This window comes from Eschscholzia californica, unplaced genomic scaffold, assembly GCF_041429995.1.
Source record: "Eschscholzia californica isolate CP2 unplaced genomic scaffold, dmEscCali1.0.p SCAF_1, whole genome shotgun sequence".
In the NCBI taxonomy this organism is placed as follows: Eukaryota; Viridiplantae; Streptophyta; class Magnoliopsida; order Ranunculales; family Papaveraceae; genus Eschscholzia; species Eschscholzia californica.
In genome coordinates, this window is record NW_028238198.1 from 62,023,731 (window position 1) to 62,040,572 (window position 16,842).

At 37.6% G+C, this 16,842-nt stretch overlaps 3 protein-coding genes across 7 annotated transcripts; all 3 read left to right on the forward strand.

The window, feature by feature from the left end:
* The first annotated feature begins 847 nt into the window (after positions 1-847).
* LOC147568053 (polyadenylate-binding protein 7-like) lies at positions 848-5,274 on the forward strand. 2 transcript variants are annotated; one of them, XM_086654500.1, is made up of 10 exons: positions 848-1,573; positions 2,019-2,137; positions 2,238-2,431; positions 2,531-2,790; positions 2,880-2,986; positions 3,082-3,271; positions 3,712-3,995; positions 4,102-4,230; positions 4,482-4,691; positions 4,808-5,274. In XM_086654500.1, exons 1-10 carry the CDS (start codon positions 1,120-1,122, stop codon positions 5,006-5,008), a joined length of 2,148 nt encoding a protein of 715 aa, XP_086510626.1. In that variant the 5' UTR covers positions 848-1,119; the 3' UTR covers positions 5,009-5,274. The 2 variants fall into 2 exon arrangements, with proteins under 2 accessions (XP_086510626.1, XP_086510627.1); XM_086654501.1 differs by having other exon boundaries at positions 922-1,573; positions 4,102-4,215.
* Positions 5,275-6,432: 1,158 nt separating this feature from the next.
* On the forward strand, positions 6,433-9,224 carry LOC147568054 (uncharacterized). Its single transcript, XM_086654502.1, has 3 exons — positions 6,433-6,912; positions 8,095-8,425; positions 8,935-9,224. The coding sequence occupies exons 1-3, from the start codon at positions 6,641-6,643 to the stop codon at positions 9,019-9,021; spliced, it is 690 nt and encodes a 229-aa protein (XP_086510628.1). The 5' UTR covers positions 6,433-6,640; the 3' UTR covers positions 9,022-9,224.
* Positions 9,225-11,744: 2,520 nt separating this feature from the next.
* On the forward strand, positions 11,745-15,277 carry LOC147568055 (DNA binding protein). 4 transcript variants are annotated; one of them, XM_086654503.1, is made up of 6 exons: positions 11,745-12,057; positions 12,796-12,870; positions 12,959-13,099; positions 13,218-14,094; positions 14,635-14,768; positions 14,887-15,277. In XM_086654503.1, the coding sequence occupies exons 3-6, from the start codon at positions 12,966-12,968 to the stop codon at positions 14,993-14,995; spliced, it is 1,254 nt and encodes a 417-aa protein (XP_086510629.1). In that variant the 5' UTR covers positions 11,745-12,057; positions 12,796-12,870; positions 12,959-12,965; the 3' UTR covers positions 14,996-15,277. The 4 variants fall into 4 exon arrangements, 3 of the variants coding, with proteins under 3 accessions (XP_086510629.1, XP_086510630.1, XP_086510631.1); XR_015230947.1 differs by having other exon boundaries at positions 11,887-12,057; positions 13,218-14,411; positions 14,526-14,768; XM_086654504.1 differs by having other exon boundaries at positions 11,887-12,057; positions 13,218-14,076.
* The last annotated feature ends 1,565 nt before the right edge of the window (positions 15,278-16,842 follow it).

Consider the following 16,842-nt stretch of genomic DNA (forward strand, 5'->3'; position numbering starts at 1 on the left):
TAGCAACTACTGTTGTGTTTTCTTCTCTTCCCCAAATCTCTAAGCAAGAGGGATAGATATCACGAATTTTATTACCATCGGCTGTAGTGTTGCCAGACTCTCTTCAACTATCATATTTAATGACTGTTGAGGAATTGTGGCAATCCTTTGCAGCAGTATTGCTATTACTAGATTCCAAGATTCCTAATGAAATCCATTGAGAAATTGAAGAAGCATGGTGCCAAATTATTTCAAATTTAAGAAACCAAAAATGTAAACCCTCTCCAATCCCAATTGATAAAGATATAAACATCAACACCGATAACAATAGCAAAAACAAATCGAAACTGTCAGAACGAGAGAGAGAGAGAGAGAGAACGCGAGGAAGCTAGCACAAAATTTGGATGAGCGTGGGAGATTGACTTTCCCACATTTTTGTAGTAAAATTTTGAGAGTTTTTTATCCCACTTTTTTTTTACGAGGAGAATTATTTTACCAAGTTTTTGTCCAAATCAATCAACATAAAATAGTTTTTGTCCAAATCAATCACATTTTTGTTGTGGCTTAGACTCTCTTTTCTGTTGGGTGGTGCCTCTCTCACCCCAAAAGCTAGCTCAAGAGGTAAGGCTTCTCCCACACTTAATAACACACAATATGTCCCTTCCACAATCAATGTGGGATTAACCTAACATTTTTTTTTTTTTTTTTGAACTTAACCTAACATTTTCTTAGAAAACAAAAATGATATAGGACCATTATCTTGCCTGAATTCTAATTAGATACGTGCTTGCAACAAAAAAACATCTCTCATCAAAAAAAAAAAACAAAAAAACATAGATATGTGGTCATCGGGTCTAGGTGACATTTCACAATTTCATGGAGGCGGTGATCTCGCATGGTATTCTAGAATTTCCGGTCCTCCAAATAGGAAAGATAGCTTTTCAGACAACAAAACGCAGAAGAAAACGGTTATTTTCGTGGGTCGACATTTGTAGTGAGATAAAGAGAGAGTGAAGCGGACTGACTTGGTCAGCCGGTAATGATTTGCCGAAATACCCTCACTGTCCACCCCGTTTTCTCTCTCTCTCTTCAACTGTCTCATCCGGTCAATTTATTACAACCACCAAGCTCATCCTTCCCATGCAAATCCACAAATTCCTCTCTCTCTCTCTCTCTCTCTCTCTCTCTACATTTTTGCACCTATATAAGTACTCACTTCCATCATTATTCACCATTCTGTTGTATTACCAAATAAGCAAATTCACTCACTACTTTCTCTCTCTCTCTCTAGACAGAGTAATCTCAGAAGGAAAAAAACAAATTAAATCAGCTTTTTCTTCTGTCTTTCTCTCTTCAGACGCTTTTATTGTATTGAAGCAGCTAGTTAGTTACAATTTCATGGAGGTTCCTCCTGATACTGTTTCTATTCCGGCTTCTCTTTACGTCGGAGATCTTCATCATGACGTTTCTGATTCACAACTCAGGGATGCCTTTAATGTCATTAATAATCTTTCTTCCGTACGAATTTGTAGAGATTCAACTTCTGGTAGATCGCTTGGTTATGGTTATGTCAACTTCTTAACCTCTGAAGACGGTAGTCATTTAAAACCTAATCACTCTCTCTCTCTCTCTTTTATTTTTCCTCTTCTTTTTCATTCTTCTTGATTCTTGAATATCTTGATTCTTCAATTTCTCTGTTTGTTTCGTACTGAAAATCTTCATTCTTGAATTTCTTCTCCCATTATGGACATTTCTTTGTTTTGATGTTCCCTTTTACTGTATGCGGTTTAGATTTGTTTGATTTTTTAGGTTTACTCTATTACATTTTAGGTTTAGGTTTTGCTTTATTCTTGTTGTTCTGTTCTTGAATGAATTTTAGGCAATTTGGGTGTAGGTTTAGCTCTATCTTGTTGTTCTGTTCTGTTCTTGAATGCATTTTAGGCAATTTAGGTTTAGGTTTTGCTCTATCTTGTAGTTCTGCATTTTATGTTTAGGTTTTCGTCATCTGTGATTTGATTGTTGTTTTCTTTATGACTTAGCAAACCAAGCTATTAAGGAACTGAATCATACTCTATTGAATGGGAAAATGATAAGAGTTATGTGGTGTCATCGGGATTCAGATGCAAGAAATAGTGGAGTTGGAAACCTATTTGTGAAGGTAAATGAATCTTGTCAAGTATTAGATTAGATGTGTCTGTTAATTACTCTTTTCTTTAGGGTTTTGAATGGAATGTTTGAGTTTGTGTTTTTATTGACAGAATCTGAATGATTCAATCAATAATGTGAAGCTTCATGAAATGTTTTCAAAGTTTGGGAACATCTTGTCTTGCAAAGTTGTTTTTTCTCAAGATGGTAAAAGCCAAGGTTATGGGTTTGTTCAATTTGAGACTGAGGAAGCTGCTAATAAGTCGATCGAAAATCTTAATGGATCGATGATGGAAGGCAAGCAAATGTATGTGCATCTTTTTATTTTCTCATTTACTTCAGTCTGTGATTCAGGTTTTATAGGAATTAAAATTAAATTCTTGTTTCGGGTTCTTGAACTGTATAGATATGTTGGCCATTTTGTGAAGAAGAGTGATCGATCTCCACCTCAAGCTGATGCTAAATTTACCAATTTGTATGTAAAGAATCTGGACCTAGATATCACAGAAGAGCTTCTTAAGGAGAAATTTTCTGAGTATGGAAAAGTTACAGAACTGGCTATCATGAAAGACAATGATGAGAAATCAAGGGGATTTGGCTTTGTGAACTTTGAGAGCCCTGACGAAGCAAAAGAGGCTATGGAGGCAATGAATGGAAAACAACTTGGTAAGTGTTCTTCCCTTTGATCTTGTTAAAATAATGTGAGCACAATCTCTATCTGACTTGCCATTTTATTTAATATTTGTGTCAAATAGGATCGAAAATCTTGTATGTTGCTAGGGCACAGAAAAAAGCAGAGCGCGAAAAGATATTATCTGAGATGTTCCAGGAACGGCGCAAGGAGCAAGAAGAGAAATTTAAGGTAGTAAATGCTCTCTCTCTGTCAATACACATATATTATGTATACACACTACATATACACTCCCTTATTTTTCTAATTATGTTCTTGGAATTCAGGGTTCGAATGTATATGTTAAGAACATTGATGACAGTGTTAATGATGATGAACTGAAAGATCGGTTCAGTCACTATGGTACAATCACTTCTGCAAAGATAATGCGAGATGACAAAGGAACGAGTAAGGGTTTTGGGTTTGTATGCTTCACAACTCCTGAAGCAGCCAAAGAAGCTGTGACGACTCTACACGGTAATTTAGTATCCTTCTTGCTCTGTATATATATACACATGGAAAACATAATAACATGATCCAATTCAGACATGAGTTATGGTATCTATTGGACACTAGCCAGAGGGAGTCAGTCAGGGCACCATGTTTAGGATACCCAAACCGAATATGGATGATAGAGTTATTTCTGCTCTCTCTTTTGTCTGTATGAATATTGATGAGGTGCCTTGAGCTAGATGACTCGATTAGCTAACTCAATGAATTAGACTGAATGTTGTTCTGCTTAGATTCAATTTATCAAGTTGCTTAATCCACAATAACAAATTGTAAGATGGGCAGCAGTTTCACGATACAAATTGTAGGAGATTTTGCTGCATTTTGCCGCAAATGAGTCAAAAGTACTTATGTTCATCTATGGTGCTTCCCTCATTCAGTGATCAATGTTTATTGCTATATGACAGGATACATGTTTCATGGGAAGCCTCTGTACGTAGCTATAGCCCAAAAGAAAGAGGAGAGACAAGCACAATTGCAGCTTCAGTTTTCACAGGGAATGGGAGGAATTGCAGTACAACCAGCTCCTGTCATCCCTGCTGGATATTCTCCTCTTTACTATACCGCTCCTCCTGGTGTAGTTCCACAGCAAGGGCTTATGTACCAACCTTTGGGACTCAGACCTGAATGGAGGACCAATAGATTTGTGCCTCCTCCCAGACCAACTCTTCAGCCGACACCACGTCCTACGGTGAGGGGCATAATATTTAGTTATTTTATTTCAACGCACTTTTGATAACCCATTGCCGATTTAGCAGATATACTTGGTTGGATATGCTTATTTTTCTATATTGCAGATGCTCAACACGTCCAGGCAATATAGGAAAAATAGGGGAAGGGTAAGCGGGCCAATGCTTCCTCAAAGTGGAGGTCAAACTGTGCCACAGTTGCAACAACCTGCATTACAAGATGTGAGCAATCAGCAGGTGCCTTCTCATCTTTGTGTGGAGTAAAGTGGATATAGAATTCTATTGCACTTCCCATTAGACATGCCTGTGTATGTGACTTTCGAGATTCATGACTCGTGCTTTTTGGTTGAAGACTCTCTTAGCTTTTCCTTCTCACTGCATCACGAAATTCCATTATTGATTGCTTCACCATAACATTTATCTTATTCCTGAATCAGAATGTGAGCTCAAGCTCTCATTTATCTGACGTCTTTTAATCTGGTCGACAGAACAACAATATAGCAAATGGCCAGACACGCGAGATGAACAATGGGCCTCGAGTTTCTTCTGGTATTTTCAAGTCTGCTGTTGGAGCACCTGCTGGATCGAAATCCCAAGGAACGTCTGAAATGTTGAGTAGTATACTTGCTGCTGCTTCTCCTGAGCACCAAAAACAGATGCTTGGTGAATGTCTCTACCCTCTTGTACTGAAACTCAAGGTAATCTTATTACTACAGGATGAATTGGCACTCGTGTTTCATGAAGCTTTATTTCCTTAAAGATTCACACTTGACCCAATTATTTCTTAATTGTGTTCTTCGTTTGGTGTTTTTAGCCCGATCTTGCGGCGAAGATAACAGGGATGCTATTGGAGATGGATAACTCGGAACTGCTTCTGTTATTGGAATCACCAGAATCGTTGGCTGCTAAAGTGGAGGAAGCAGTCCAGGTGCTGAAGCTGTCAAAGACGATATCTACTGGTGGCCAGGACACCCTTCAGGCCAATTTCTTATCAGCCCAGGTTGCTGTCAACTAATTAAGAAAGACAACAGACGGCTCCCAGCACGAATCTTTCTCTCTCTCTCTGTCTCTCTCAGGTTATGGCATATTTGGCCCAACAATGGGATTGTTGAAGATTTAAGTTTTGAGTAGCTAGCATTTAGAAAGTAAACGGCAGACTTGTTCAATTGTGGATGAGACTTTTCGAGTTTTCTTTCATAGTTTAGACGCTGTGATTTTCTTTCATAGTTTAGACGCTGTAATGTTTGAAGATCATCTATGGATTCTCTGTTTGATCTTGAATTTCAAGTACTATTCCGTTAGCACTTTTTTTGCTTTAAATATGTTAGTGAACAGGCCAGTTATGCCCAAGATGGAAATGGATTCCAGATCAGAACAGGCAAATATGAAACTCGGGACTGTTATAAGATTTTGGAGGAGATAGATAACACGTCCGGTTTTCAGGCATATGATTCAACTTTAAGTCACACGGCTAGCTAGTGTTCTTTAGCTTCTTCTATAACAACAAAGCTTTATGTTGCGGATTCTTGGCACGGTATATAGTTTGCCCATCTGGACAAAGAGAGCATTTCGTATTTCAGAGTTGGATAGTTTAAGTTTTGGATCCCCTGTATTTGTACCAACTAGGAAATCTGCACGCATAGTTTATCCAGCGCTCTAATCTGGCTCTGAAATATGATTGTAGTAGGCAAGTTTAACAAGCAACATTTTGTTTCATTTTTTGGCATTCTCTCCTTGTCCTACCCTCTTTCGCCTGGTTGAACAAAGTCGTTTGCCTTCCCCATCACCTCACTACTATCATTTTGTCCTCTCTCTCTCTCTCAAACTCTAAATTGGAGTTTAAATCGATTGATCTCTGCCTAAAACATCATGGAAGAGGAAGAAGATAGAAAAAAATAGTTGGAGGTTGCTGACGAATGTTTGGTCTACCATTTTTTGAATTGGTAAGCGTGTGCCTGGAACCTTTGACCTCTAAGTTGGAAGACTTACCTCTTACCACTTAAGCCAAGGGTTGTTGGCTCTTTGGTCTACCATTTACAAACTACCTATTGAAATATTTTACACGGGCAAAAATAGAAGAGAAATTATATTCATCCCTCGACTTGGTCCCTCTCCCAGCCCTCCACGTGATGTAGCGACATATCACTTGAGCATGAAACAAATGGAGAGAAAACGGTGAAAGTATATGTCAAGTGATATGTCGCCACATCAGACGGAGGGCTAAGGGGGACCAAAGGGACGGATGAATAAAATTTTTGAAAATAGAAAGAAAACCCTTGAATTTGATTAGGGCAATAATCATTTTAGAAACCAAATTAGAACTCTCCAGTCTCCACCACTATGGGTCCAAATTTTCCAATTGGGCACCAAGAGGCTGCCTATAGAACTCCCATACATGCAAAACTGCACACCAATAGAGCCTATAATGATTCTTTATTAGTCCGTTTGGGGATTGGTTGTTATAGAAAGTAGAGCCAAAATTGATTTGAGAACCATTTGACGGTTAAACTGATGACACGCGAGTCGCGAACCGACGCGTCAAATGATGTAACAGAGTCGGCGTGTCGGCGAGTATGAATCGTTAAAGCTAATTCTCAAGGAGCAACGTCGATCGAGAAGGAGATTTCCTCCCAGGTTGATCTTCCTAATGAGTTCAATCATGGCTTCGAGGTTGGGTAGAAGAACGATCCCAGCTATAGTAACAGTTGGATCATCGCCTCTCACGAAATCAAATTCACATATCCAGCAAAAAACCCGATTGGGTTCTTCTTCTTCACGAGCTCATTCCGAGCTGGAATCTGATTCCACCGCCACTTCCAAACCGGAGAAGAAGCTAGGTGATCGTTTATCTGCTGTTATCGACGCTGTCAATGATCGGAAACTCCCACCTGAACTTCGTGGCCAACGTAACGCCGTTAGGTATTCATCTTTTTCTAATCGTCTATTCCTTTGCTCATTTTGGTTAGGGTTTATACTTGTACATGATTACAGACCTTGAACCCTAGAAAGTTAATATGGAAATCTTCGTCATAAGTTTAGTATATCCTTCTATTTCATTTTTATGCGAGATGGAAACAGAGGTTTTTAATTTCATTAGATTATAGCCAAACATCAGATTATAGTCATGGAGTATGATTCTCAACCACAGTAGGGAATATGTATCAGAGGTTGTTATTTAGGTTTTTCTGCCTTTCTGAAAGAATGAATTGTGTGTACCAATTTCTTGTGTAAAACTTTGATAGATTAGGCATTTCCTTCGATTTAGTTTTTAGGGTTTTTGTTCATGGTTCATACTCCCAAATAATTAGCTGTTACACTATTCTTACCTAACAGGGTGATGCTATAGTACCTCAGAGTAGTTCGTGGTGTACCAATGATATTTAGCATGGTACAATCAATGTTTTAGGGTAGACGGTTTCTAGGGAGTCCCCAAATGGCGGGCTCCCTAGACTTTTTGTTTAGAATACATTTTTCGCCTGAAGGGGGTTTACTCTCACAAGGCGATGGGGCGCCTCGTGGTCCTTTTTTTTTAAGGAAAATGACATCAGTTGTGTAAAAACATATTACAGTTGTTTCTACTTTATTATTATAATATATAGTCTGAAGTGTTCAACAGAAAATACTAATGTTTGTATGTTGTCCAAAACTCGAAAACAGCGTGACTTCAGATGCACATGTTTTATTCTTGGGTTCAAATGCGTATGCCTTGAGGCATTAGGCAAGGCGCACCTCGAGGTGTACGGCTTCAACGTTTTTAAAACATTGCGTACAGTCATACTCTGAGTTAAAATCCTACTTAATGTCTTAATGTTGTATTGGTTTGATTTTCAGAAGAATATGTTAGAGCTCTTAGAACAGTTGACGTCTTTTAATCATTGTAATCTTATCTATACATCACTAGTTATGTCAGTTCCAATTATCTCAAGAAATATCTTCTTTAGGTTTTCTCTGTTTTGGTCGTACCCATGGGTTTTAGAAAATTGTCATGTAAGTCTACCAAAAAATATATTGAGAAGAAAAAAAGATGAAATGTTGTTTAGCATTTTAGCAAGTGCACGAAATTCAGCTACCTCTAATAGTCTGATATGTTGCAACTGACAGGTCCGAAACTGACATCATTAATGTGGTTGAGCAAAGAATATGGCAGTCGATGGAAGAAGGACAGTTTGAGAACTTACCCGGAAAAGGTAAACCCCTCGACCTTGCTACTAATCCTCATGCAGATCCAGCTGAAGACACTTTATACAGAATTCTCTCGCAGAATGGGTGTGCACCGGAGTGGGTCGAACTCAACAAAGAGATAAGGAGCAAAATTTCCGAGTGGCGAATGATCCTAAGAAGGGCACATACGAACAAATTAACTGGAGATGTCTCTGAATGGATCAAACATTCCGAAGCCCTCAAAATAGAGTTGCGTGCAATCAACGATAAGGTGAGTAATTAGCACCATCGCCAAAAATATGTATGAAAAATATTAGAGTAATTATAAATATACCTTCGCATTTAATCCACAAACTCGATAACTTATGTCTTTGCCTAAGCAGTTGGGGTTTTGATGAGGCATCTTAAGTCCTGAACTGGCTAAGTGACTGACTTGCCCGCCTGAATACCTACTTCGTGTATCTTTGATTTCTGCATATTTGAAGGGGTGGTGGGGACTAAACCAAGATCCATAAAACCTGATTTGGGCTATCGTGAGCCCAGGCAAACTAGCGAGCACAACTACTTCAAATTTACCTAGGAGAAATTAGCTTTACAAGGAAGAGACGAGTATAATAGGACATGGCCGAGCGGTCGAGCGGAGCATGTATTAACTTTTGTGGTTATGTTGGCACCTTGTATAGTTTAAGTTGGTACTGTCATGTTGCATTCTCAAAAGGCTTGAAGTAGAAACTAGTAGGACCCTCTTGTAACTAACTCACTTCATTGAACGAATTGCAGGTTTTCCGTTATAATCTCATTGTTCCTTTTGGTCGTCAGATGAATGGTCTGAAGTGGGAGAAAGAGATAGATCGATTGACAGAGTGATTCAATTTTGTTGTTCCCCTCATGGAAGAAGTAGATAAACTTAGGGCTTCGAACAACAATATCGTTCATTGTCTTGTATTTTTCCGCTTTTGTTGTAGAATATGAAAAGGTGCTCTTGTATTTTGTGGACTAGCTAATATTCACAAGTTCTTGTGATGAGATTATATATTGGGCACGTGAACTAGAAATGTTTCCTTGGTTAAGAATGTATTACAAGTAATCTTCATTTTTTTCCCTTTAAAGTCACTTCGGTTGTGTTTGATATCAGGGAAACAATTCCATGGAAATAAAAGAATTCCGTGGAAACTCTTCCACGGAATTTGTTATGTGGAAATAAGAGTTCTTTCGTTTGGTAGTCATTTATTATTCCGTGGAATTACGAACTCTGTTATTTGGTTGACAACTAACTTCTACGAATATAATATATAATTAAGAGTTTTATTTACTCTTTATATAGTCTAAATGATGATATTTTTACTTTTGCGAAAATTACATTTTCATCTTTATGTCTAAATTATATTTTCACCCTTATGTTTTCAAAATTATATTTTTACTCATATGTTGTAAAATTATTTAACCTTGTGTCACTTTACTAATTTAAAGGTAAAAATGTCATTTTGGTATTATACGAGGGTAAAAATGTCATTTTGACAACATAAGGGTAAAATGTAAATTTGATTTTATAAAAGGGCAAGAATGTAATTTTGGCTATAAAATTCCAAAATATCATTTTGACAACTTTGTAAACATGTCATTTGGTAAGCATTTGCCCAATGTATAAGTAAAAGTTTATTTTGCTAAATTTTATGGGTAAAAATATCATTTTGAACATATATGGAGATAAATATTAAGTTTCAAGTATCCGAATATATTAAAATATTTTTATTTTGATTTTTCGCTTTCCACGGAAACTAATTCCGAGGGGGGAGCAAGGAATTAAAAGTGGACTATTTCATGGAAACAGATTCCTTAGGGAATTAAAGCCATAGAATTACACTTCGTATCAAACGGTGGAAATACCTATTTCCATGGAAATTCTTTTATTTCCATGGAAATGGGAGATATCAAACATCCATTTCAATCATCAAAGTATTGGTGGAAGGTCTAAAATATGGACCCTAAGAGCATCTCCAATGGGACACTCAATCTTTAACACTTAGAGTGCCACATATGACTTTTTGGAGTTTTTGTTAAAAAACCATCTCCAATGGAACACTTTGTTAGACACTCTAATATGAGATGGACACATTTATTATACAGTGTCTAGAGAGAGAAACTCTAAAATGAGAGTGTCTACTTGAGACTCTCTAAGTGTTACTTTTAAATTTCAACCAATAGAAAATCTTGCTTTTCAACTACTTTTTATCTATTGAATTGAAGAAGGACTTGTGTATTAAATATAGACACTTTAGAGATCTCCATTGGAGACCAACAAAAATTAGAGTGTCTCTATATTGACATTCAGGAAAGAGAATCTCTATTGGTCCTTGACAACTAGGACTTTTAGAGTGTTTGTTAGAGTGTCCCATTGGAGATGCTTAGAGCATCTCCAATGGGACACTCAATCTCTAACACTTAGAGTGTCACACATGACTTTTTGGAGTTTTTGTTAAAAATCTATCTCCAATGGAACACTTTGTTAGACACTCTAATATGAGGTGGACACATTTATTATAGAGTGTCTAGAGAGAGAAACTCTAAAATGAGAGTGTCTACTTGAGACACTCTAAGTGTTACTTTTAAATTTCAACCAATAAAACATCTTGCTTTTCAACTACTTTTTATCAATTGAATTGAAGAAGGACATGTGTATTCAGTATAGACACTTTAGAGATCTCTATTGGAGACCAACAAAAATTAGAGTGTCTCTATATTGACATTTTGGAAAGAGAATCTCTATTGACCCTTGACAACTAGGACTTTTAGAGTGTTTGTTAGAGTGTCCCATTGGAGATGCTCTTAGGAAAGAGAATCTCTTTTGACCCTTGACACTTAGGATTTTTAGAGTGTTTGTTAAGTGTCCCATTGGAGATGCTCTTAGTTAGACACTCTAATATGAGATGGACACATTTATTATAGAATGTCTAGAGAGAGAATCTCTAAAATGAGAGTGTACAATAAGTCCACTATTAACACAAAATAGGCCAAAAGTCCAAAAAAAATCAAATTTTGAAATGCACCAAATAAATCATTTTTGCATATACTATTTTTTGAAATCCACAAAAAAAAATCATTTTTGGATGACAATGTTATTTTATTACATTAAACAAAATGTAAGTAATCCTGTACATTTTACTGTTAAACTCCACGCAATTTGGTCTGTGTTGCCTACAAAACAAACATATTTGTACACATATCTATAAATTCACTACATATTTATAAATTCACTAAACAATCAACACATTAGTGATACATTTGTGTATTTGTACGGCACAAAAACAAAATATACAAAAAGAGATGAACTTTTTACCTATTTTATATTAAGTTGCAACCTTAAACACAGTTAAATATTTATTTTGGACTTTTTGCCCACGACCCTTGAATCATACGGATTTCGATTCAGATTGAAGGCTAAATCACCTTTGCCCTTAGATAATAAGATTCACACTCTAAATCATAGTATATAAATTGCGAGCAAAGTATTTTAGATATCTCAATTAGAGACATGAAAAGTTTAGAGTCTCTTTTTTGCTACTTGAACAAAGAAAACCTTGATTGACATTGGACAACTAGAGTTTCAAAAAACTTTGTCTTCAGTGTCCATGGGACATTTTATTTTGTTGGAAGTGTCCCACGGGACATGCTAAAATATCAAAATTTCCTACACAACGACGCCAATTTCATAGAGATGTGTGATAGCTTTTCAGCGTCCAGGGTTTAGGGACGACAAAAGAAGGCACGGTCCTAGGGCTGACGGTTAAGTTGAACAAAATTACTGGAGCACCCTACTCGGTGCTCACTCAAGTGCTGGTATCGCGCCTTGTACCCTGTTAAGGGTTTTACTTCCTCTCTCTCTCTCTCGCTACAGAAATCCTGGTAAAGTCTTTCTCCCTTTCCTACAAATTTCTTGACTAGAGTTACTTAATGGCGCTCACTTCATCGCTGAATTCTTTTACTGGGGGTTCATAGTTCAATCATTTTGATGTGTTTCTTTTTTTGGATAAAATTGAGTGTTTAAACTTAAAATGTATGAATTTAGGTTTTCATTTGAATGTTTCGACGATTCTCTAGGGTTTTTGTTCTGGCTTGTGTTTTATGTTGTTACTTTTCTCTTTGCCATGGTCGATTGAAATGTGGTATTTATGAGTCATAGATTACAACTCGTTAGTAGTTATTGTTATTTGAGAACTTCAAAATGCTTTAAAGCTGAAGATGTTGATATAGGGTTAGGTTTAAGACAGTTCAACAATTGTTACAAACACTGTTAACGAAGAGCTAGTTTCAACCATTATTTCTATACCCTTAGTAACACAGTTTCAAAGTCTTGAGTTTCTACCTCCGATGAATGACAATCGAACTTGTGACCTCCGGGGTTTTCGAAGTGAGTAGTACATTTGAGACAATCCGACTATTGAAATGTCACATAACATGGGTTACGTTCCTAACTGTCAACGAGGTGCTTTTTTGAACTACACCATTTGTTATTCTTTACTATTGTTTGACTAATTGATTTATTATTTGCTCTCAAAGTATGACATGGTAGTTAAATACGTGATTCTTTACTATTTGTGTATTATTTTACAATGTTTAGTCGGATCTCTTATTTCCCTTTAGGGCTGAAACTGAATCATCGTTAGAGGTCCACGTCTCAGTTGGATCATCTCTTGGTCACAGCTTACTACTTGTGAGGTATTGTTTGAATATATTATATATTGAAATTGTTTGACGAATAAAACTTAAACCTGGACTTCTCCTCACCTTAATTGTGATATGGTAGGTTCCAAATGCAAGCTATGAAGGTTACCTGTCTAGGGCAAACGTTTGCCCTAGCCAACAACAGTGATTCTGGAGGTAAGAAATCACGGATTCGGCGATCAAAGGAGGAGAGGAAGGATATGGTTGTATCTTTTATAAAGAAGTAATGCCCTCTTTGAAGAACACTGTTGACTATACTTCTCCTGTTGATTTAACGTCAGTTTGTTAATTTCCAATCCGTAAACCAACTGTTCATGCAAACAATATTAACTTGTTTTCAGGTACCAGAATGCAAATGATGGAAGCTTTCCATCACTTAATCTCACACACAAAGAAGTTGGTGGATCTTTTTACACGGTCCGTGAAATTGTTCGAGAAGTAATTCAGGAAAATCGAGTGCTTGGTCCCGCAAAATTCACTTCAGATGAGCAGAAAAATGATGAATTTTCTGAACAATATCCTCTAGGATCAATTTCCACTCAACCTCCAAGTGATTTGAGCTTCTCTCCAAATGGAACCCATTTTGTTTCTCATGCTAACAGCGTAGAACTAATTAGTAATTCGACCGAGCAAATAAATGGTAAGCAGCAGCGGACATTTGACAATGATGAATCTAACAATGAGATTTTGGTGGATAAAGAAGTCAATGGAACTGATGCAACTAAATCTTCATCATCGGTGAATGGTGAGACGAAAGATTCGCATGTTGGAATCAACCATGAATTGCATGGTGAGTCGGAAAGGGTGGAAGAGTTTGTACGATCTCCCACTTCTAAAGTAACTTCTATAGCAACAGATGTTGTCGTGGAAACCTTTCCTTTAATATCTTCTCCCAAGCAGAAGCAAGGTGTGGATGAAACATCCGTTGAAGCAATAAACTCAACTACAGCTCTGGAAGAAGCATCTGAAACAGTCAAAACAGATTTATTAGAAAAAGTAGACTTATTGGAATCAGAAAATCAGCATTGTAGTTCCCTTGATGAAAAATCAACTAAAAAACCTGTTGATCCATTGTTTGAAAGTTCAAATTATTGTACAAGTGATAAAAATGTTATGGGTAGTAGTGTGGAGGAAACAGAAGTCCAAGTTGAGCCGTCTTCCGGTAATCTATCAACCTTACAGGATCCTCGTCAAAATCAGGTGGTTCCAGAAGTGGAGGTGAAAATCATTTTCCATTTTGCATGTTTATAATTATTCGTATTTTGCAACTTTTATGTTCATACACTCGATGTAGAGCAATAAAAGTTGTAAGACTGGGTCCTTGGGCCGTTTATTCTCTAAATATGACACAGTCAAAGCGTTACCAAAACCCTTATGGCTTTTGGTTGATTGTCCTATATAAATTTATACTCATAGGTCAGGTGAAGCTTTTTCATGCTGGAACTTGAAAACCACGATTAACACTTAACAGCCATTCAGTTGGTGGGTCTCCTCCGGGTTGCTCAATTTCTTAATCATGTCAATTTCTTGATCATGTCAATACCCAATCAGCCCAAGAATTTCCCATCTGTATCAGGAAGGTAGTTAATAGGTCACCATATATTCTTTTTCTTATCCACAAATAAGTCTACACATTAAGAAGGCCTTAGTTGTTGGGGTTTCTATGGGTATGGGGACCTTCAAATGTTAGTTGATTATGTATGTATCTCTTGTGAAGAGGACCTAAATTTTGTTGACGAATGTTCTGCTATGTTACAGACTAAACTTGCTCCAAACGGCATTGATGCCCAAAATAAAAACGCTAAAACAACTGTTACTGAAAGTACAGCGGTGACATCAGACAGCCTCAACACAGAGGAAGGAAGGAACTCCACGTTGAACCGGATTAACCTGTGAGTGTCTTTAGTGCTGGATTTTCAACTTACTAGCGTACTTTTCGTTTCCTGAAATTATTACAATTTACAACTCCTGTTCAAATATTTATCTTGTTTCTGGTGTTTCTTTGAGCAGTGAATCCTGGGACAGCGCATCCAAGAAACGTTTAGATGGTGAGACTAATCCAGCTTGGGCAATAATGAAAGCATTTATCAATGCCTTTGTGAAGTTTTGGACAGAATAAAGGCCTCCAGCATACTTCTAGCGTGAAATCTAGCAGGTTTTTGATCCAGTAACAAGTCTGAGTATGTCTTTTCATGTGCTGCCTTTGTTGTTCAAAATTCTTTGGTAGTTGTATTTTCTAGTGGTTGTTTTTGGTCGAGCCACAGTTTGTGCTTGAGAGCCCCGCCTGCTGAGTCAGTGTTATCTGAGTTGCCCTTGGTCTGATGTATTCTGTAGTAAATTCTAAAGATTTCTGGAAGGAAAACTATTTTGGAAATTGATGAAGGAGATAATGTTTCCCAGACCTCGTGGAGTTTGGTTATTGTTGCTGGTGACTTGATTTTTGTTGCTCAGACTCCATGGAGTTTCAAAATCTCATTCGTACATAATCTGATATCCCTTTTTGTTACTTAATTGTTACTATGAGAATCATTTAGGAAATTTTATGATCAAGTAAATAAAACCTAAGTTTCTTTACTCAGTGCCAGTTGGTTTGGTGTTCGATCTTAACAAACGCATGTGCTCTATGTCCCACAACAAGACATGTACGGCTCAAAGTGCTGCACTTGTGGGGGTGTGGGAGAATAGCGGAACACGGTCTGAATCTAACAATCGAGTTCGATAATGTATAGGAATGCTAGTTCTAAATGTCGTGATAACTTCATATAATTGATAGGGTTATTTCCCTAATGGCCCCCTACTTTGTGACCAGCTTCCTGCCTGGCCCCCTACTTTAGCAATAATTCCCGTATGGCCCCCTTTTTCCGTTATCTTTAACATTCCGTTACTCTCTCTCCTCCATCTCATTTTCTCTCTCTGCCACATCATCTTAGCACGACACATCATCATCTTCCCTGGCAAGGTCGCCGGCCGGCGACCTTCAAAAATATTAAAAAAAAAAAACATTTTTCTTTTATTTTCTCTCTCCTCTCTCTCTCTAATTTTTTTTTTTTTTTTTTTTTTAATATCATCTCTCTCTCTCCACACTCCGGCGAAGGGAAACCCTTCGCCGGAGTAGGTCTGTTCAAGAACAGACCTTCAAGGTCTTTTCTTGAACAGACCGTGATCTGTTCAAAGAACAAACCTTGAAGGTCTGTTCTTGAACAGATCGAGGTACTCCGGCGAAGGGAAACCCTTCGCCGGAGTGTGTAGAGAGAGAGAGAGAGGAAGAAGATGAGAGAGAGAGAGGAAGAAGATGAGAGAGAGAGGAAGAAGAAGAAGAGAGAGAAAATAGGAGAGAGAGAAGAAGAAGAGAGAGAAAATAGGAGAGAGAGAAGAAGAAGAGAATAAAAAAAAAATTTTTTTTTTTAGTTTGAAGGTCGCCGGCCGGCGACCTCTGCCGGAGAAGGTGATGAGGTGGCGTAACATATGATGTGGCGTGACATGGCAGAGAGAGAAAAAGAGATGGAGGAGAGAGAGTAACGGTGTTATAATGGAAGGGGGCCATATGGGAATTATTGCTAAAGTAGGGGGCCAGGCAGGAAGCTGGTCACAAAGTAGGGGGCCATTAGGGAAATAACCCTAATTGATAAGGATAGTAGATGTTGAAAAACCCACAATATGAGAGGTCTTGGAGTTTCTTTTTTTTTTTTGTTGAAGAGAGGTCTTAGAGTTGAACCTTGAGGCCCAATTTTCTCTCTTAGATCTGGTCTATTAATTTGTTGGTGAGCAAAACCTCTTTTGACCAAGTAGGCCGCGTGCAGTTGGCCCCGGAGATTGATAGTGTCTTTTTCTTCAGCTCGTCGAGCAGTAGCTTGTATTTTTCCATGGCACTTGTACAAATAATATTTTCATTGTTATGGGACTCTAGTTTGTAAGCTCATTTGAATTTTGATATCCACTCCTTTATGAATATCCTGATGTTATGAT

Bases quoted from the DNA above. Each gene is read 5' to 3' on its own strand.
- LOC147568053 (XM_086654500.1), top strand. From the start codon at position 1,120: ATGCAAATCCACAAATTCCTCTCTCTCTCTCTCTCTCTCTCTCTCTCT. The intron at 2,432-2,530 runs GTATGTGCATCT...TGAACTGTATAG, and splicing joins ATGATGGAAGGCAAGCAAAT to ATATGTTGGCCATTTTGTGA. The intron at 2,791-2,879 runs GTAAGTGTTCTT...TGTGTCAAATAG, and splicing joins AATGAATGGAAAACAACTTG to GATCGAAAATCTTGTATGTT.
- LOC147568054 (XM_086654502.1), top strand. From the start codon at position 6,641: ATGAGTTCAATCATGGCTTCGAGGTTGGGTAGAAGAACGATCCCAGCT. The intron at 6,913-8,094 runs GTATTCATCTTT...TGCAACTGACAG, and splicing joins GGCCAACGTAACGCCGTTAG to GTCCGAAACTGACATCATTA. The intron at 8,426-8,934 runs GTGAGTAATTAG...AACGAATTGCAG, and splicing joins TGCGTGCAATCAACGATAAG to GTTTTCCGTTATAATCTCAT.
- LOC147568055 (XM_086654503.1), top strand. From the start codon at position 12,966: ATGCAAGCTATGAAGGTTACCTGTCTAGGGCAAACGTTTGCCCTAGCC. The intron at 13,100-13,217 runs GTAATGCCCTCT...ACTTGTTTTCAG, and splicing joins GTTGTATCTTTTATAAAGAA to GTACCAGAATGCAAATGATG. The intron at 14,095-14,634 runs GTGAAAATCATT...GCTATGTTACAG, and splicing joins AGGTGGTTCCAGAAGTGGAG to ACTAAACTTGCTCCAAACGG.